Genomic DNA, 21,923 nt, shown 5'->3' with positions numbered 1-21,923 from the left:
TTACGAGCTTCTTCGGTTCTTCTCTTCTCTGAAGGTCTGCTGGGTTCTCCAATCCCAATCAGGTTGGCAGCCACTACTCGAAATTCATACTCGACCCAAGGGTTCAGATCCACCACCGTCGCTGTGAATGTCCTGCCATCGATGATGTCTGGAACTAGGAGACAGCCACAGGTCAGGAATGCAATGAAACCCACTAAAAGTATTACAGACTGCTGAGAAAAGGTCAGAGATATCTGATACCCTTAAAAGTGAGGGATAAATGTAAATTCAAAGTGAATAAGGATTGATAAAACTTATCTCATTTTTCTAACGTTTTGTTAACTGCAAAGAAGTAAAAGGCAGCATTAAAACATTGTGCTTTTAGCACAGAAATTTCTGCTATTAAAGAGTTTCTCCTAAACTGCCACTTTTTGAAAACAAAGTGTCAAGACAACAGGTTTAAAGGGTTTTTATTTTTCTTTTTGAAATGCACTGTTCCCACTATTCAATGGTTACTGGAACAAAATTAACCTCTGACAGAATGAGCAATTACATCACGGGATTTTTCCCTCTATCAGGAAAATAATTCTACTTAAAGAGAGGCCAGATGACATGGTCTGTCCCTGAGGGATGTCTTTATAGACCACAATTACTGTTGTGTATCTCCAGAGTGGCAACGAAAGATAGGAATTCATTCTGTTTTCTCTTAAACATTCATGAGAAAAATGGGTGAGTAATAGCACTGGACCCTGAATCTTTGGGTCCAGCCAGTGGACCAAACCTAAATCTTTGGTTAATAAGACCACTGCTCTGCAGCCAGTGAAATTATTTTTCACTCCAGGGTGCAGAGCTGCTCCAGTCAGCCCGTGCGTGGGGCCCCATGGATGCATTTTTCCATTGGTGCAGCTCTTTGGGGGCCAGGCGATGGACCTACCTGTGCTCACTGCTTGCCATCCCACCGAGAAGGGAGTCCTTGCTTGTACCACATACATTGTGATAGGGCTGTGGTTGTCTGCTCCTGGCCTCCAGGACAGCTGAGCGGTGGTGTCAGTGATTTCATCTATTGTCACAGCTTCTGGGGGACCTGGGGGACCTGTTGGGGGAATTAAAGGAGAGGGCTGCTTGGAGATTTGCAGTGGCTCAAGGAAGGAGCACTCTGGTCGTCTTCCTTTACTCAGGACAGAGGTAACCGAGTCCCTGCAGAGGAGTTAAGCGCAGCCCCAGCTGTGGTTTAGCTGCTCTTGCTGTCTAGATGAGGTTGGGAGGCATGGGGGAGATACACAAACATGAGATACTTCACCCACAGCCCCCAGGTGCCCCGCCATGAGGAGAAGCGCCGTGGCCTGCCCGAGCAAGGCACTAGGGATCAGCTCTGCTATCTCATGTCTGCTGCTTTAGGACTGGCCTGTAATTAGCATCATGTCTGAGTAGGGACCAGTATTTTCTGCTTCACTGCTGGGTTCCTTTGAACCAGGAAAGCACTGCAGGCTATACCGATCCAAGTGAGGAGCCCTCTCCTGTGATCACATGGCCATTACTGTCAGTAGTGGTACCTGAGATGAAGTCTCTCCCCAAAAGTACCATCTCAAGCAAACTCTCTTAAATTCACCCTGTGGACTAAAATTATTTTCATATGATAATCAGAGAGTTGGACACGTTTAAATATCTAAAATACCCCGAAACCTTCCAATATCCTGTCTTTAAAATGAAAGTTTCAGCAGGTCTAGTCAGATTTAATTTCTCAGAAATTAAAACTTTAAATTGTTTTGCTGGGGGGAGTAGCCATGCAACGCAGCCTCATGAAGCAGTCAGCTTCTTTGGTCCCCCAGTGCAAGTTACACCAGAGAAATGAACTTTCATTGGATCTGCCACAAATTACTCCTACTGCTTGGCAGGGGCTGAAACAACCTGTCTTCACTTCATCTCTTGGAATAACCGTAGTTGTTCCCAACATTTCAGAATACACTTCTATGCGGGGTGCAGGCTACAGTAGGGCAAGAGAGGGAAAAACGATCAGTTATCAATTTACCAACCAGTTCTGGGCTGCTGACAGACACGTACTTCTCCTGTTCTGATGGCCTGAAAAAATCCCATCCTGAACAAGTGGGATGATCTGTGTGTACTGGTGCCAGGGGTTACTTCTGTATGCTCTTGTTTGATATTCCCTGACATAAATAATTGACTTTTATTCTAGTATTAATCTCTTATTACTTTCACATAACTCCAATATTTAAAAAACTTATTCTGAAGGCTCTATTTATGCACCAGCTATTCGTCTCCCCTCGTCTCACAGCCCAAGGATATTTCCCAATTTTTATGCAGTCAGGGAGACAGTACAGCACAACTGTCAGTGCAGCTGTGGGACCACTGGCCTGGATGCTGATGTTTTTAGGGAGCAACAAGATCAGTATTTTTACAATCATCAAGGGTCATTTTCTTGTGAGAATTTAATGTTCCTCCCATTTGTTTACAGAGCCAGCACTAAGGAAATTACCTAACTGAGGCGCCCATCATCAGGCTGTTTTGAAATGTTTGTGCAAAACAAACAAAAAAATTCATCTGAAATCATGCTGCAGCAAAAAACTGAGTCAGTGTAACAGGCAGCAACCTCCTGGGGAGGAGAGCAGTGGCTCTGTTGCCTTCAGGGGCCCAGTCTGCGTTCAAACTCCTACAGGGGAAATGTAGTAAAAAGCATAACAATATTATGAGGATAACAGAAATCCTAACTATTGACAAGGGCACATTTCTCAATGAAAGTTCAGGGCCTAATCACACACATTTTACCTAGCACAACTTTGAAAAACAGGGAATTTTTTACTTCTTTTTCATGCTCTCCTCCTTTCACCAAGTTGCCTGAGAACTTATGTTACACGGAGAACGTGCAAAGTATGATTTTGCTGGGGTCTACGAGAAGTGAGGGTAGCAAGTACAGAGCAGCACCAAAATTTGCTTTCCTCAAAGCTAATGAGCAGGAAAATATATACCATATTTACTGTAAGGATCCAGACTTGGGTTAACTAATTGCATCTCTGTAAAGTCATACTTACAGATCACCTGTGTATCGTAATGAATAGATCTTGAAATATCAGTGAAGTTAAATCATGTTTATTCTAGAAACGGAACAATATCACTGGGCAGAAATGAGTGAATAAGCTGGATACTGTTTGTGCTGCATAGTTCATCAAATAAACGAGCTCGGTGCAAGTTTTGCATTCAGGGCACGAACACGTACTAGTGTGTTTATCTGTGCTGTGTGTCTGTTGTATGAGTGTGTATTTATGAAATAATCTTTATATGCACTGTTTGAAAACGTACTGTGAACCCCAGCGTGTACTTAGAGCTTATTTCTTAGATTAATTACAAGATGCTGGAATCCCAACGAATGTCTCCGAGCCCAAGAATTGTCTTACCAGCGGCAGAAGATAGAAAAAAAAAAAGAAATTTTACAGCAACAACAGCAGTAACAAAATTCAAATACCTCTTACAATCAGGTCTGCAGCAGCTGATAGCTTGTCCACACTTGTTTGCACCATGCAGACATATTTCCCAGCATGCTTCAGCTGGATGCTTCTGATCATCAAATCACCAGCTGAATCCTGCTGATAAAGTAGGGAAAAGTGGTTACAATTACTTTTTAATGAGCGCTAAACATCATTATCACATGAAGGACACTGTGACTAATGGATTTACTTTACACTAGCTGATGAAAACATTAGTAATGCAAGCCGTGGCCTATTAAAATTATGTGAGTCTGCCTTGAAGATAAGAGCAGGAGCATTTCTAAAATTATGGCTCCTACAAGGGGCAGGGGAGCCTGGTTTGGGTTCGTTAAGCAGTTTCCCCATTAAAACAATGTGACAAAGCTTATGTAGGGCAGGTTCACTCTGATTCCTCCTTTACCTCTCTGGATACCCAATTTATAGCCTCTCTGGTATTCAGATGCCCAAGTTCTGCCTACGTCTATTTCAGAAGTGAAAACCAGCCCAAATTATGAGACATCTGCAATAGTTTCACGGCTTTGTGTTAGGGCCAGCATTTTGATTGCCCGGCATTTTTGTGCTAAAGATCATGAGAACAGCACTCTCTGAGGAAATCTTGCATCACCTAACAGTGCTAATTTGTTTTCCAAACGCCAAGTGCATGTCTGATTAACTGTTGAATAGAACTAATTATGTTTCTGTATGTATAGGAAGCTGAAAAAGCTCTCTCAATTTTTCTCCAGACACAAAGCATTCGATACATTAGAAATCTCAGGGTAACCTTGTGATTGTGGCTTTCAGACTGAAAAATATTAATAAAGTTTGCAATTTTAGCTTTGCAGGCCAATCAGGCACAGTCACTGGGAAGAGCCATCACTGCTGATGTGTGCCCTAGGCATCAATCTTTAAGTTCATCTTTTAATGATTTTTTTAGGGATAACAGCAAGGTTTGTAAATTGTATTTCCTTTTCCTTTCAGCATTAAATTTCAGTCCTGACAAACGTAAACATGGACTACCAGCCTGCCTCAAACCCAGTGGAGCACATGTCTCTCTAAAACCTCCCTTAGACCAACATGCAAAACCCTTTCCAGTTTTCTACCTCTGCTGAAAATTTGTTGCATTTCTTTCCTTCTTTTTCTTGCTACCTTCACCCAATAAAAGTGGAAAAAATTCATCAGGAAGGATGAGAAAACATTTTTAAATTGCATAGAGAAATTAAACTCCCCAAGTCCTGCCTAATACACAACAGGCTAAATTAGATTAAATCTGAACTTCAAAGGAAAATGTTATGGTTACAAAGGAAAGCAAACTTTTTACCCATTTTTTAGACATAGCCTGTGAAATTGCTGCTCCTCTTTTAGTAATAATTGTTTGGAGATTAGTCAGAAGAATGGCATGAGAAGCTGAGGCAGGTCTGACAGACATGCTACCTTCTCGTGTGAAACCCCTTTCTAACAGATGGCGTCCTGAGGTTCCTCCTATAGCACTGACCCCCTTTGATTCCCAAAATTCATGCCACAACATCTTCAGGAAATCTAAAACTACTAGTAAAGCTGAAACAACCTGCCCTTTGCAACTGAGGTAAAAGCAGAGAAAATCAAGCAGGGAAGGACCATCATGGGCACCCTTCATCACAGGCACCATTACCTTGCTGCGGGCTCTCTGGTCCTAAACCTTTCTGGAGAGGCAGAAAGCGGCAAATGGCCCAAGCGGATTTTCTCCTAACGAAGGAAAGTAATTCCTACCTTCACTACATTTCTTCCACATACCTACCACTTGATCATGGTCTTGAGCGACAGTGGTGGCCAGGGCTGTATTGAATGGGCAGTCTAACCATCATTTCACACCTGACTCTTCTCCTAGCTATTTGATTTCCACGAACATGATCTTTTAAACCTTCAGATAAACAATTCTCTGGACATTGCAGAAGTTTGCGTTGTCAGTGGGTACTGACTGGGTTTCCCATAAACAAATAACCAACCCAAAGACACCAGTGTAACGTTGCCAGGAAACGTGCACAGATAACACTGAAAAGAAATGTCATCTCTGATGGTCAGTGATGTGTGTAATACTATGCAGGTTGTTTTGTGTAGAGCAAAAATACTTATTCTAAGCATGAGGTCACAAGAGAAGGACACAGACAGAGATAAACATGCCAACAAACACTGCCTGAACAAATTTGAGGATATCCTCTGATTTCCTGCTATTTTCTGTATAAATACAAGGTTCTACAATTATTATATATTACATTTCTTTTACTGTTACAGCCAGAGTAAAACTATTATGGACTTCTTTCTTGAATGAGAATGCAGTTTTTTGCAATGAGAACACCTATTATAGGTCTTCTGACATACATCGCACTGCAAAGTGAGTGCATCATTCATGTGAGCAGATTTAAGACATAACATTAAGAAACCATAACAATTCTACACCAACTATGATGAAGTAGTATACTGCCAATGTTCATCTCTCAGTCTATAGGACACAAGATAACATCTCCTAGTATCAACTTAGTCAAGTCCATTCCTTCTATTAGTAGCCCTTTTCTATGTTACCTTCTTTTATTACTGTGAGGAAATTGCTTTAGTATTAATACTTACCCCTCCAACTCTTTCAAAGTGATCCCCATCTTTTTCAAAGTCTATCAGGTGTCCGTTAAATGACCAGGTAAACATGATATCTAGCGAGTGATCGTGAGATACCTGACAAGGCAAGACAATGCTTTCTCCAACAGTGACATCCATGCTGAAAGGTGACACCATAACCCGGGTTGGATCTACAAACAACAAAGAAAACAAAGGGGGAAAAAAAATGCATTAATCCTGTCCTCCTGAGAAATGGGGAGATATGTAGAGCTGAGAAAGATCCTAAGCAGTCTACTGTGACTGCAGCATTGCCAGCAGAACTTGAAAAATTTGCAGTGATCACTTAGGAAGATCCTTAATGCAACAAGTAGAACTATCACATCTTTGATTTTATCCTCCAATACCTTTCTGTATTTGTTGGATTGAAACACTATTAATAAATTCTCTGGAATCCTTTTCTGGCCACCATCCTGATGAACAAGGAGAATAAAAGGCTGGGAAAGGGTGCAGCAGATCTGAAAGGCTTGGTTAAAATTTTTGAAAAAACTTGGAGATCACAGATTATTTTATTTGAATCTTCTTACATCAAATATTTGTTTCACCATGGTTATCAAAAAAACTATTATGCTGTTTGCAAATTAAATGCTGGTTTAAGAAAACTCTCTTAATGTAAAATCTCCAAAACTGGAATGAAGAAGGGTATATTGAAAACATGACTGATATCTGCTCAGACCTGGAAAGGGAAGGATTAGACTAATATTATTGTTGTATGTTATGTCTATTGAAAACTTGGTGCTTGTTTAGAATACTGGCCACATTCCCTGTTTGATGGATAGTTTTACATTTTAAATCCAGGTAGTTTTCTTCGTGTGAGGAGGGCTCACACAAAGAATAAATATAAATGATGAGTGATACCAACCAAACCTTTCACACCATGGAAACCAAAACTCTGCTCCAATAAGCCAAGTCCTGAAGTACTGTCAGCCAGAGGGGTTTTGGGGTAAGATGTGGCTCTGAGTGTAGTAACTCCTCTGCCTGATGTGCAGCTGGTTTGGGTCAGTTAGTAGGTCAGACTGACTCACTTTTTAGGAACTCTGTGGTCTTACACGAGATGTCACTGAACTGTTGAACAGGAACTGAGCAAGTATTTTGGGGAGGTGAAGCAGAAGAAAGGTGAGAAAAGGCATTGTCCTAAACACAACATTTCCAAAGGAAAGTCCCCAAACCTGTGGATATCTGTGATGTAGCAAGTTCTGTCTGTTAAATATGGGCAGCAGCACATACCAGCTCCACCTTGTCCTTCAGGACTAATCCCCTGTTCACAGCTGGAGTTCACATGGAGCCTCTACTACTGGTTTAATTCTCTATTTCTTACTTTAGTCGTGCAGTACAAGCAAAATGGTGGCACAGAATAATAAGCCTTGACACATTATGCAGACTTCAGTTCCTCATCCTTCCTGTGAATTCCCTATGCCTCTAAAGTTAACATTTGTCTTTCATTTCTGTTGACAAAAATGCAGTATTTTTTTTCTACAGGGTCTCAGAGGACATGAAAAGGAGAAAAATATTGCTTAACACTGAGACAAAAAGTCTGAAAATCATACACAGATATTTTTGCTTATTTCAAAAGTCTATTCTGCACAGCTGTCATGCTAAAATACTATGAGCATTATTCATTCTGTGGTATATGAAACCAAAATCTTAACTTACTTCTTCCAGAGACTATTGGCCAACTGCTTAATTCTCTGCTAAAATAATAAGGATAGAGCAACAGAGATATGCACTGGGCAGAACTATTCACTGAAGTTCAGGGGATGTGAAGCTGTTCCTGGGTTTTCAAAGACCTTACCAAAAGTGTACAGGAGGTGGTGAAAAAGATTTCATCGCTGACTATATAGGCTTCAGATCAGGTCCTCAGGGACTTGGCTGTATTATCTCGGACAAATTTAATTCGTCTATATTTTGGTTTCACTTCTGACAAAATAGAGTAACTCTTAGCAGAACCACAGTAGGTGTTATGACACTTAACTAATTAATACAAGTAAGGCATTGGGAAGTTCTCAGGTATAAGCAGCATAAGTACATGTTACTAAAATAATGTTTAATTATTGCCTAGACTTATGACATTGTTTTTGTTTAACTGATGTATCAGGATTTTACAGTCACTTGGGATTGCTACTACTGAAACTCAAAAAGACCCGGAGCATCCCAAGCTCAGGATACTACAGAAATGCCTGCACCTGCAGTGGGGCTTGGGCACAGAATCACTTACTGAAATTTCTTTCAGTATCAGAAGTTCATCCCCTGCCCTGTTCAAAGCCCGTATGAAATATTTATGAAGGACTTGACTCCGAGATGAAATGGGTGCCTCCTACAAAGCCCTGAGCTCTCCTACAGGAGTCCTGCAATGATCCATGTAAGCTGCGATCCTTAACAAGTGTCAGCACCAAGGTTTCGCTGCAGCTAACCCTCACCTCCACAGCACTTTCTGCAAGAGGTGAGAAGTCCGCACCATAAATCTGAGTCTTCCTGCAGCAACTCATACAGTTTATAAACATATGAAGAATGAAACATGGGTGGTTGCTAGAGACCTGCTTTCCAGAGCAGTTTAGCACAGCTCCTGCGGATGCTGTAGGAACTGCAAGTGCCCGGTGCCTCCAAAAATCAGGCCCCCAGGTTTCAATCCAGTCATGTCAAGCAGCATTGCAAGCTAATAGCTGAACACACCAGGTTATGGGAACAGCTGACACAGCCTGGTGACAAACGATGCGCGGGGAGGGCTCTGACCCAAACCATGTGCAGCAGGAGCGTGAGTCCCAGCCATGCACTTTACAAATCGCCCCAAGGAGAATGCTTACCCATCTCTTCTCAAGGACTGGGAAAGCTGAAAAACAAAAACATCCCCTCCCCCCCTTTAATAACCCTAGCAGAGCAGCAAATGGAAAATGTTATTCAGAACCCAATTGAGGGCAGCCGAGTGTAGGCACACCTTGGTGATACACAGCCAAATGGTAATCAAAATTATTAGATTTGCATTTTCAAAACCTGTAACTTCAGGCACTTTTTAAATTATGGCAAGTGCTTTAATGATACCAAAATTGTGCTGGTTAGCATCCAAGTCAAAAATAAAAAGAAACCCACAATGACTGGGTTTTTTTCTGAGCTAGCTACTCATTTATTTACTGTCCCCTTGCAAGGCAAGAGGGAATCTAGGGAGACAGATAGTACAGGAGAGCTGATCTTAATGCTCTGTTACTGTCCTGTCCCCTCTGAGTGCAGGTTATTTTCCTTAGACGTCAAGGACAGTTAATTAAAATAAAATTGTGATTTTGGTGATATTTTGAGGTGATATTCTCCTTTGGAGCAGGCTGGTGCATTTTGGGATAGTTTAAAAAATAAGACTAAAAGATTCGGTTATGCATAAAGGGTAAAAATTTCTATTAGTAATGTCCACCTGTACAGCTGCCTGCAGGTTTATGAGCCCTCCACAGAGGGAAGCGGCGCCTGGCACTTCCCAGCTCTCCTTCAGAAAGAAAGACAAAAAATAAGCAAAATTGTTCCAGGTCAGCTCTGAAAAAGTTCACCTGGCATTTCTGAGAATTTTTGAGAGGAGAAATAAGTGAATACTGCATGCCAACGGGAATGCTCTCAGGGAATGAAAAGCCCTCTGTCACCAGGAGGTAAAATTATCTGGCTTTTAGTCTCAAATAGCGAACAGTGAGGGAAAAAAATATCTACACTGTACATGCAAATACATTCAATAAATGTCCTGTAGGTACGGCAAACATGGCGACAGCAGACGTAAGCAAGTTTACATTGACCTTGGCTTTGCTACAGAGAAAGAGGAGACCTTTCCTGCAGAGGAGCAGGAGCAAGGCCTGCGCTGGGCTGCCACCTCTGCAGAGGGGTTGGTGCTTTGTCTGTAGGTGTCACTGAAGGCTCGGGGAAGCAGGAGAGCTCCCTCTCAGCCTTCCTTCCATGCTGGCATTTTCAGAAGCACGCTTTGTGTGACAGAAAAGGCACTGTTTTTTGTTCCATGTGCAGTTTTCTTTGCATGCCAGCCAGGCTGGCAGCTCACGGAGCGGCGCAGCTTGTCGCCAGAGCGGAGATGGTTTGAGCAGTGTGAAAGCTCCCGGGGATGGTCCTCAGCTGGAGCAGACCCGCACTGCTGCACAGGACAGCTCTGGACACCACCACCATCAGCCCCAGCCTCACTAGCAGGGTGCACTGAGGCCATCTGAGCTTTTCTTACCTATTTTTGTCCTGCATTACATCCCTTAGTTTCATGGCTGCAGCATATTGCAGAGAATTTCTGAATGATTTCATGTATTTGGTTTATATTACAAGAGAATTTAACGAAGTTTTCTTGCTAGCTTTCAGTTTGTTAGAAGAAACAGAGCTGAGCAGCACTTCCCATCTGTAGGAAGGCTGTAATTGCTTTGCTTTGTCCCTCGGCCCCCGCTAAAGGGAACCCGTCATTAGCTGTTAGTGCCGCCTGCGTTTTGCGTCTCATTTCGGGAAGCTGTGATGCATTTCCGAGCTGCAAACCAGCAGGCTGCAGACACTGTGGGTATGGTCTGAGGGTAACAATTATCCAATCTGGAAAGAAACCATCCCACCCTGATTTTCTACTGATTGGGTGTCCATTAGGAGGGATTACTTGTTTAGTGTAAACAGCTTTGCATTGCTGTGTTTGCTTGTTGTAGCTCATGCAGTGCTATGTTGTGTCATATTGATCTGGAGGACATGACGAAGTGGGGCACAATCTACAGTGGCATGACATAAGTGACATAAAATGAATCAGAGACTGACAGAGATAACGCATTTTTTTAAAAAAAAAATAGGTCAGTCCAGAGCACATGAATATCTTTTGAATAATACAAGAGGACCAGGGCAAAGCAAGAAGTGATGTCACATATATTGTGCCCATCAGGAAGACTTCAACTGACCGAAGGGTTTTTTCCACCTAGAGGCAGGCAGACCTGTCTGCATTCGATGGCTATGTGGCATCCCGTTTCCAAACGTGCTCATTTCCAATTTTGCTCATCTGTGGAGGATGTGTGCTCTGCCAGGATGGGATTCAGCAATGCTAATAACTGCAGTGCCTCTCATTTAAGGCTACCAAAGTGCTTAGTAAACAATGAGATATGCTTTGCCAGCCCTGACTGCTAAAGTATTTTACTATAATAAAAGATTGAACTGTAACATGCTCAGGAGATACAGGCTCCTGTTGTTGGCATCAAATCTGTGGAACTGAGCATCTCCGAGAGATTAAAAAGAAGGAGATAATGTCAACATTTTCAATGCTGGTTTCTGAAACTTGAGCACCTAATACCTAAATGCTTATATAGACATCTATCCTGGCATAGAGGAGGAGGTCAAAGAAGAATGAAGAGAAGGGAATACTCTGGCTTTGACATATTTATCCAGGGTAAAAAACCTGAAGAAATCAGATCTCCCCCCCCCATCCCCCTCCCAAACTTAACAGTGCCTTCAGACTGTTCTACTTATAAGGGAAGTTTTCCAAGGTCTTGAAAAAGCTTATTCCTTCCTTTCTTCTTCCAGCCTTGCCCATTATCACTTTATTCAAGATTTGTTTGCACTTTCATGCTGCTAGGTTTGGTTAATGAAAGCTAATGGAAATCTTGTAAAAGATCCTCCATTGAAGGTCTGCAGTACATGTCCCTCTCCTCTTTACTCTTTTGCCCAAATAGGAAAAGTCTGCTGTAAATATTCCTTGCTTTGGAGGGGAAAGTATTGCAAATGGACACAAATCAGCTGGTGAAAACTGTAACAGCTGCTTACAGACAGAATAAACATTGTCTGGTTCTTTAAATGGGAAAAAACCCAAAACAGTGTTTGTTTTTGCTGAAGGATATGTACGTTTTCTTCAAGTACATAAGAAATATTAGTATCCCACCTATTATACTCAGAGGGCATGTCTGAGTTAAACAGCAGTGAGCAGCTCAGATGTGTGATGGCCAGAGCGGGTGCTGCAGAACGCAGAGGAGGACATTTATTCCAGGCTGGACCAGAGGAGACCATACAGACCAAAGCCATTTCGGCATATGAGGCTCTGACTCTCTGCATCATGTAGTGTGATAGGAGCATGCCAGGGCATCTGTTAGTTGTTTAATGAAAGCCAGGGTGGATGACAAGGTAATTTCAGGTTCAAGCATGAATGCTCAAGTGCAAGAGTTTATGTTCAATTACCAGATGCTTCAAACAAGCAGCTAAGACAAAGGCAAGCGATGCCAAGCACACAGGGCTGCATCCAGTGCGAGAGAAAATGGACAGAGCACTGCTTTTCCTCAGGCTGAATTTCCATTCACGTTGCTGATACTCCTTATGTGGACCAAGGCAGATAAGCAGTACTTTCAAGTTTGATTAACCATCTAATTACCTAATTGTCTTTAACAGCCATTAGTGTTACAATGTTAAAGATCCAACTACATTTTTTCCTTATCTGCATAAATCATTTCACATACAAGATTAAAATCAGTTTTTCTTGTAGATAAACTGTAACTTGAGCATTTGGGACTTTTTTTCCTCATTCTGGAATACCAGCACGTTTACCATTTTCATTTTGGTTTTTATCAGAAGGACTTAATAAATGCATTGCAGATCAATGTCCTCTATTTGCAATGACATTTTACATTATTGTACAGATTTCAAGGCAAATCATGTCTTGAGATAATAAAAATCAATCTTGGAGGTAGAATCATCCGTTTTCTATGAGCAACCAAAAAATCAAAGTCCAATACATGAATACTCCAATGTGCTCTAATCTTTCTTTCTCTTCTGTTTGTGAATGAAACATTTATCCAAGACCATATAGTCAAAACCATCTGAGACTCGACCAGCTAAACTTCTGGGAGGTTTTAGTGCTCTGGGCATCATTGGACACTATGAGAAATGCTGAAGAGAGGAAAATACGGCCCTGAACTAAAAAGATTAATAGCCACTGAATAACTAAACACATAGTATGAATTAACATAGCAAACTACAGCTATCTTAATAGATTGTTTGATTACCTCATGGGGCATGGACAAAATTAAGATTAAAAAGATATGGGGAAATTGTTTACAATATTTGGCCTTTACAATATCACAGATGTGAGCTGTGATGAGTCACATATATGCTTTCAGGAACAGACACATGCCTCTTATGCCAATATAACTCTTCTTTTCCATATAATCAGCTATTATACACATGCTTTCGCAAGACAAGTAATTGATTTATAAGGCTTGTTTCTTAACAGAAAATTTTGCAGCATTTACGGTAACCTCTGGTGTGTACTATGGTAGTTCAGCCTAATAAAATATAATCTTATTAGAAGTGAAAGGGACACTATCAGTTTAGAAAAGGGAATTTAGGCCTGACTAAAGTCACTTCTCTGATTTTAGAAATGTATGTGGTTAGTGGTCTAGATCTTTCCATGTAATCAGGCAGCACAGATTTTTGGCAATGAAGGCAGTGATACATGGCCATGTATTTAACAGGGATTAAGGCAAGGAGGGTGGAACATCTGACCTTTCCTGGAAGAGTGGAGACTCTGATTCAGCAATACACACAGTTGAGCTGGGCATTCAGGACAGGCTAAAATTGCTTCCCTGAAAGAGGATCCTTATCTTGCAGTTCACTTGGCTTAAATCTTGCCATATCAGAACCCAGCAGCGTGGGGGACACGCAATTATTTTTAGATAGGTGCTTCAGCACATCACCCGAGTCCCTTTCTTTTAGGAAGCCTCTGTTTTCTATTAGTGTGGACAAGGTTTTTTTAAGAGGAGAGTTTAGATGTTCCTTGCGACTGCACTCCTAAGTAACCTGTCCAGCCAGCTGCTGAAGATTCTCTTTTAAGAACAGCAGTTTCCTTCTCAGCTTCATTCAGAGCTGAACTGCAGTCGAGGTACAAGTTATTAACATATTTCTTAAACTGACATTGAAAAAGAGCTTCCCACAGATTGAAAACTGTCTAAACTTGATGTAAGAGTCTCCCTCCCAGGAATTAATGCCTCCCACTTTCCAGACAGGGACCAGGCAGTCAATCAAGGGATTGCATTTCTGCATACTCAAATATGCATTCTTTGTGTGGCTGAATAATAAATGAAGGTTAATTTAAATCTGAAAACACATTAAGAATGGAATTGCATCAAAGGATACTGGGGAGGGATGTGCCATTATAGCAAATTCAAAGACAAAATATATGAAAGTATATCCACTCCACTGAGAGTACAGAGAGTGTTACTTAAATAACAAGAGGGCACAATACTTCATTTTAACCTCCATTTTACTTAGTGCAATGCAATCTTATCGAATCAAGCGCTCTCCATACAATTGTGACAAAGAAAATCATATGTAATGGGGTCTGGAAATGACAATCAAATCTGTCACTCATAAAAATTTGTACTTGCTCTTCATAGCAGCATGCAACAGTGCCTGATTACACTACAAAACACAAACATCCCTTCTCTACCTCTTTGCATTTCAGACTAAAATAAAAGCCACTTCACTTCAGAGGTGCCTTAAATGAAATTGGTGTATTTGACAAACGATTGAACTGTTTGTGACATACTTTACAGATAACCCAGTGAATTCAAGGTGTCACCTTTTGTGGGCTATTGATTGCAACTAGCTGATATCCGTCTTTTCAAGTATGGAATAATCTACTGTCATTTCAAAAAATGATGGCCATCTTACAGAGAAGGTTAATCAGATACAGGAGAAATCATATCTAATCTTTGATAAATTGTAAGTCACTCAAGGATCAATCACCGTTCTCCTTGTAACACAAGCCACGGGTAATTGTGCAAATGTAATGCCATGCAGTTTGCTGTGCAGCCCATGTACACAGTGGCCAACAGCATTTTGCCCCTTTGAATAGTTCAGCCTGCTGAGATGATTGATTTATGGCACATTTAAATATGTTTTGAATAGTAATGACCATAAATAAACAATTTAAAAAAATAAGCAGAGCAGCAATAATATGATATGCAGGCATTCAAACTGCAAAATTATGAAGTGACTGGCACAGTCTTTGCATTTTTATAGCACAGTATATGTTTTAGGTCTCTCCTATCCAAGTTCTATCTCTATTATCTACACCCTCCTCACCAGGACCAAGATGTTCTGACATGCCAGAATAAATCCCAAATTAAGAGTCATTAGGAGCAGATGCCTCTTGAGCTGTCAAATTTACAGAATAGCACGAAAATCACTAGCTGGACTTTCCAGCTTCCCAGCGAATGATCCATAGCTTAACCATCCTTAACGTCACCCAGATCAAGTCTTGCATGTGTCATGAGCATCTTGGGATAAGCTAGTCTTGGCATACAGGTCATTTATCAAGCAGCCAAAGACATTCATCTTTCCAAGTACCTGGTGTGAATACAGTGCATCACCATTTGTATTGGTAAGGGGAACTGGATGGCAGCACCTACTGATACCTCTGAAAACAGGAAAATTTTACTATTACATTAATATTAATAAAACAGGCAAATTTTAATATTATTCTACTTCATTGTCAATGTGTTTTAACTTGAAGAGAAACCTTTTCACTAAGCTGCTATATCAATATATTTACCCAGAGTTAGTAAAGTCTACATACATGCTGTAATACGGGTATGTGTATAAATATAATTTTATACAATAATGCAATTTGCACAAAGACACAATACATCTTGGTTCTCAAAATTAATACAATTTAGAACACATAGCAATTTTTTGCATGCTTTGCAAACTTCATTGCCTGACCCTTGTAGAACCTGTCTTATGGACAGTGACTGGAGAGACTTTATAAAGGCCAGCACTTAGAAACATAACTTAGGTATCAGAACTAATAGTTGTTTTTGAAACTACGAGCTCTATGCTGCACATCAGCAGAATATACTGAATATTTCCATTGCTAACTTGGTTTGACCAATGTATCCTGAGGGATTACTGTGCATGAATGGGAAAAACTCTTATGTCCACAGAAGAATAGGAGAGTTTTGTCCTTGCTAAATCATTGTCATCGATTTTCTCCAATTGATACTTTCTAGGTTATGGAGGCAAAGAACTGGGACCTACTGAATATATGCTCATTATTAAATGAAAACAGCACCCAGGATGATTCCTGAGTCAAGCTTCTGCCATTTAGCAGTTCTACCACTTCTCAACCCTATTTTTAAAATACAAACCCATTCTGGTCCAGCAAGTTCTTTGCTGCTTCCAGATGTCTTAAGCCGCAGGTTCGGTGGATCTGTGCTGTTGAGCTCTAATGTGCAATCAGGACTTACTGCCTTACTCTAACTTTCCTCATTTCTAACATACAGTTCCTTTTTGCCCTTCCTCCCTCCACCTCTTGGCAGATGAGAAAAAAATAAAAGAAACTTCTTGACAGAAAGCGCGCTATCATGATTCATTAATTTTAGTAAGTACTAAATGTATTTGTTTAATAAAGAGTTTGAAACTCCACTGGAACACAAAACTCAATATAAAGACCCAGGAACAGCACAGAGGATTTCCCACTGGAACTCATGGCTATCTGTCATTAGGAAAAACGACCACCTCCATTTTCACTGCGGAGTGTCTATCTCCTGCTGTTACTACAATGGCTTATCTGCTGGGTGGGTTGCTGTACCCATCCTGTGAATGCCTTCAACCAAAGTATTTCTCTAAAGCAGCATCTGCTCCTACTATTTTATAATTAGTATATAATTAGTAGAAGTTCTCACAAATAGCTCCCATAGAGAAATGACTCTACCACACAACAGAAAGATATAAAATTCCCAAGCTATTTACAACCTACACTAAAAAGAAATCTGGGCATTTCTCTAGTGCCTCAGGAAATGACATCCAGACAACAAGACATAATTGAGAAGTTGTTATGCAGTGGGCAGGATGAGACATGACAATCTGCAGGCAGGTAGGGCAATAACTTTTAAAAAATTATTTTCAGTTTCAAAAAAATCTTGTCAGGTCAGCTCAAAAGATCAACCTCAAATAAAAAAGTCAAACTTTCTATAAGCTAAACAGTTAGAAAAGATTTATTACTGTCACAGCATCCAATTTTCTTCCATTTAAACTTAATTTTAAAACAAAATTGAAGTAACTGTTTAAATAAAATCTTATTTCAAATAGAAAGCTAGTTAATAATTATAATGCTGAATTCTTATTCAAGTTCTACATATAAATAACAGAAAAATTTAAGTCTGTTCAGGCCAACTTGTGGAAAATATACAATATCAAAAAGTACCTGCAAGTTTAAGTCAAATGAAGAAAGCTCAATAGCACTTATACAAACTCAGCTACAAACCTCAGGAATTCACAGGTATCCAAAGAACTGAACTGGGCAACAGGGAGTGGATAAGCAAGAGAGTGGGGGCAATTTTAGCTCTCTTCAGAGGTATTTGCAGAGGGAGCATATCCAGACCCACAGGCTGGCACGTGGCTCCTGCTAGGGGCAAGCGTAGCATGGGAGCCAGCCTGTTAAACACTGGTTTGAATATTTAGACTTTGAATCACAACCAAATGTGAACAATTAAACTTAACAGAATTCCATCAAAAATAAAATTAGATAAGCAAAAGAGGAGGAAGGGTACAGAGTGAAGAGCAAGGCTGTTCCGTGAGGTGATGGCCAGCATGAGCACAGACCTTGGAGTGAGAAGGACTAAAACGAGCTCTCCTCCTTACTTTCTGTCTGACCTTGAGCAAGTCGTTAAAAGTCCCTGCTGCCTTATTTGCCCAGCCTATAAAATGGAAATAAGACCTTCATTATAAACTGCTTGGTCTTCTTATACCACTGTGTACAGCAGATATTTTTATTTAAGATTAACTTTTTCTTGAAACCCTGTTGAGACTTCCATGCTACCACAGGCAAGAATGAAGTCCAAACACCTATTTCTGAACAGATTAAGTAAGAACAGAACCAGCAAAACAAGCCTTGAAAAAAAAATTTCCTGGGCCACGAAGGTCTAATTTGTTTCCTGGTGAAGGCGAGATGGTCTCTCAGTGTCCTGTGCTCTCTTACAAGGAAGTAACTTGTCTCCATGTTCCAATTAATTAGTGACACATCAAGAAGACAAACCCATTTTCCGAGGGATGTGTTACTGTTTTGCTCACTCACTGGTTGAGCCCTGGTACTGAGGTTAAAGGAAGGGGCAGGATGGAGGCAGAATCACATGTGAAACAAAAATAACAACCTGCAAGACCATTCCGTCATTATAACTTGCTCAGAATCCCCAGTTCCTACTTTACGGAATAAATATTCAACACAGAGCATCATTAAAAAGTGTCCCTGACACTTCTCCTGTTACATGGCATTTTACTTCAAATTAGCCACAAGTTATTCTTATGTAAATAATTTCAAAACGAGAATCAAGATCCAACTTGCAAAGATACACACAGAGAAGAGGAGGAACAAATAGCATGTCAGTGCTACCATCGCTCCTTCCAGCCTAGTTTCAGCAATGAACGACTTTAGCCCCAAGCACGCGGCTTTTCTAGGGCTTCAGTCACAGTCTACAACATTTCTCCCAGGGAATGATGTTCATTGTCAACTGCACCAAACAGTTTAGTTACCAGGACTAATGGATTCAGGCTTGGATTTTTACAGAGACCTTCCACGGCAACTGAGGCACGGACTCTCTATTGAAGTGCAGAAGGAAAATCCTTTATTATTGCAATGGTACATACTTGTGCTCTCGCTGCCTTAGCTCTTACTTCATGATAAACAAATCGGCAACTAGACAGTCATCAACCCTCTCTCCCACAAACAGTTCCATACTTTCTCTGAGCTGACTTATCTTTCTTCCAAGGCCTGCTTCTCCTCCAAGCCTTGCTTCTTCTCTTCGCCAACATATAGCAGAGCTGATGCTTCTCCAAGCCAGCACAGGACAGACTCCTGGCTGGCTCACCAAGCAGAGATCTTCTGAACAGAACTCTCCACCTTCACCGAGCTCCCCAAACAGAGCTCTCTAGCTGAGCTGATCAGCCTATGTCTATTTGGCTCTTAAGTATTGAATCTCCCACAGCTGTGCAGGGCTGACAGGCCAATGCTGACTTGCCTCTTAATTAGTTACCAGTAACACACGATTTGACTCTTAACAGATTGAATCTCCCACAGCTGCACAGAGCTGACACTCCCACAACCTTCTACTGTGCACTTAAGACACTAAAGGAAGTGAAATTTTTACTGGTGAAATACTGCTGACTTTCTAAATAAACTCTGATAAAGATTACTATTGAGATATATTCGTAATGAAGATAGAAGAAAACAAAGTACTAAAACCTGCAACTTTGATGACTAGTTCTTCATGATACACTTAAAAATGTCAAACGTAATGAAAGCAAAATTAATATTCCAAATGTGTGTGTGACACAGAGAGACAGAGAACCAACCCAAGCCATGGCAAGTCAATTCAGTGACAAAACCTCTGTATTTCAGAGTCAACCCGCTTTTGAGTCGTGAACATTCGTATTTATGTCATATTCCTAAATGACTGGCTTGAGCACTGTGATACAGCACACCTAGAATTTAACCTATTCCGGTGGTGCCTGATATTAAATTCTCTCTGCCATCACAATTTTTGGATTAAGACAAGAGACTCTAGTCTCCATATTAACTTTTATGGGATTGCTCATAATCTTACTTAAGTTGCATTAGAAGAGGGAAAAATCAGGTCTCAGGAGTCCCTAATATTGCAAGCACCACCTCATCATCATTCAACAGTGCTTTAGTTCCTTTCTGATGTGTCAAACCCCATCACTCCCAGTCTTTATCTATGTGCCACTTGGCTATTATTTTCTGATAAGCAACTTTGAGTAACCTGTGCAATCCAGCTAGGCTCAGGGAGAAAAAGTCACAACAGCTCAAAACCTCAGAAGTTTGGTTCCGCTAAGCTGCTTCCAAAAATGCTTCTGAGAAAATACACAAAAGGACTGATATTTCCCCAAGTACTGTCCCAGATTCTTTTCTTCAATACTCTTACACTTTTTCCTCCTACAACAGAAAATGTGCTCTCCAAACACTTCCTCTGTATCTTTGATGTTAAAAACATAGCCTTCAGGCCAGTCTGTTCTTAGTCACTATTTTCAAGGATATAAAGTTCTTAGGATAAGAGAGTCATTATCACCATCCCCCTTTATTCTCCCATACTGCTTCCTTCATCTTTACCCAAAACAGAGATTGGCAGTTGCTTTCTCAATGCATGTCATGTTTAGATCATTATCTCCCCTAACCCTAACTGCACAGTCAGACTGAATTACTTTGGTGTGGAGAGGAGTGGTTCTAGGGAGACCTGCTCCCATCTTCCACAACAGGACCGTACGCTACAATGATCTCAGTTTTCTCTGTTGTATTGTTTTCTCTTAAGAGTATGGCCCTAATTTACCCAAGATTTGTGGGATTCCCATGAAGCTCATGTCTGGAAGTTCATCCCACTGCATGCTTTGGAAAAGGACAAACTGTACATATCCTCCTTTGGATAACACATAATGTAGGTAGATTTATAAGATCTTCTTGAGCAAAGAAGAGACATGGGATTACATCCCACATCAGTACAACTGTCATGTTTAATTTTCTAGAAACCAAAAAAGTTCCATGAAACTAAAAGCTCGAGGAGACAGATATTCCGCTGTCAGAAATTCCTGGTAACTCCACTAAGACACACAAAGCTGCAGGAACTGAGACATGGCCCCTTATATCCAAGCCCATTGGACTCCTTTCTTCCTAGGTAGCCCATATGTGTGCAGAGCCAGCAGCACCAACTGTCAACTGCCAGAGCTGCTCGCATGGGTGAGGTCAATCTGCTCAGCTGCCTCCAACTGATTTACTGCCTTGAACATCCTTCTGGCTTGCTCTGCGTGGCGGTACTGCCTCCTTAACTGGGTTGTACCATGCTGGCTCGTCCTACAGACCTCAGCTTTTCCTACTTCTTGGTGTAGCTCTTCTCTGAGGGCTAAAGCAATCCTCCACAACAGCAAGGGAAATGGGTGGAAAATGTTAAGTCAAACACATTCCCTTTCTTACAAATTTGTAACTGTCCCCAGTCTGATAGTAATTTGCAGTTAACAAGCTCTGGCTAGTCTTCTTCACTTATGAAATTAACTATTGGATAAAATAGTTTGCTGCTTATGTTTTGTATACAATCATATACAGAAACACACACACATATAATCAAACGTACTACATTTATTTTGATTAAAGTATCTATCAGAAGTCCTTGATCTGTGGTTTCAACTATGTTCATTTGTATTCAAAATCTAAAAAATATTTTAACCTTTCTGAAATGATATGTTAAAATAAATTGAAGCAAGCTGATGAAAAGTGTTAATTAATCTTCTTTCGTCTCATTAAGAGTCTGTGTTTAACATATAGGTCATCTCCTCTTTCAGCTGATGTATGGATTTGATCTTCAATGATGAGCTAAACAACCCAATCTTCTATTGATGATTGAGAACTCCTGAACCTCTTGCTTTTTTGGGAGAGGACAAGAAAATTCCTAAAACAAAAGCGCTGAGCTTTTTAAGGAGTTATTCTAAACCTTTTTTTTTTATGGCAGGAGAGGTTGCAATAATGCTGATCCTGCAATACATTGTGGGTTTAAGAGAAAAATACAGAACAAAAATATAATGTTTTTTTCCCCTATGGGGTGTACAAACATAATGGTTGAACTTTCAAAAAAAAAAGGTTTTTTTTTCACATTATGTGCTGAATCAGGTATAAGCACCAGCCACTTGCTCTTGTCTTGACTTCCTTATTTACCTGTGCAGTTATCAGTTTTAAGACCCCTGATGTGCCTGAAGGTTGGCTGAGGATTGGAGGGACACAGAGGAGAAAGGAGAAGGTGGTGGGGAGGGAAGTCCAGGGAAGAATCTGATGCATTTACCGTGATCCAG

General features: G+C 40.7%; 1 protein-coding gene across 5 annotated transcripts in view; it reads right to left on the bottom strand.

Moving 5' to 3' along the window:
- LOC141928213 (contactin-4) overlaps positions 1–21,923 on the bottom strand; it is a 343,764-nt gene that overhangs the window by 9,924 nt on the left and 311,917 nt on the right. For 4 of the 5 annotated variants that reach the window (XM_074836062.1, XM_074836060.1, XM_074836061.1 and 1 more), the window contains 4 exons: positions 6,060–6,235; positions 3,458–3,578; positions 914–1,072; positions 5–154 (listed from right to left, as the gene is read on the bottom strand). In XM_074836062.1, the coding sequence (XP_074692163.1) occupies positions 5–154; positions 914–1,072; positions 3,458–3,578; positions 6,060–6,235 (606 nt within the window). The remainder of the gene's footprint in view (positions 1–4; positions 155–913; positions 1,073–3,457; positions 3,579–6,059; positions 6,236–21,923) is intronic. The other variant, XM_074836064.1, reaches the window with a different exon arrangement.

This window comes from Strix aluco, chromosome 11, assembly GCF_031877795.1.
Source record: "Strix aluco isolate bStrAlu1 chromosome 11, bStrAlu1.hap1, whole genome shotgun sequence".
Classification (NCBI taxonomy): domain Eukaryota; kingdom Metazoa; phylum Chordata; class Aves; order Strigiformes; family Strigidae; genus Strix; species Strix aluco.
The sequence above is the reverse complement of the archived record's forward strand: the minus strand, read 5'-3'. Positions and strand labels throughout refer to the sequence as shown.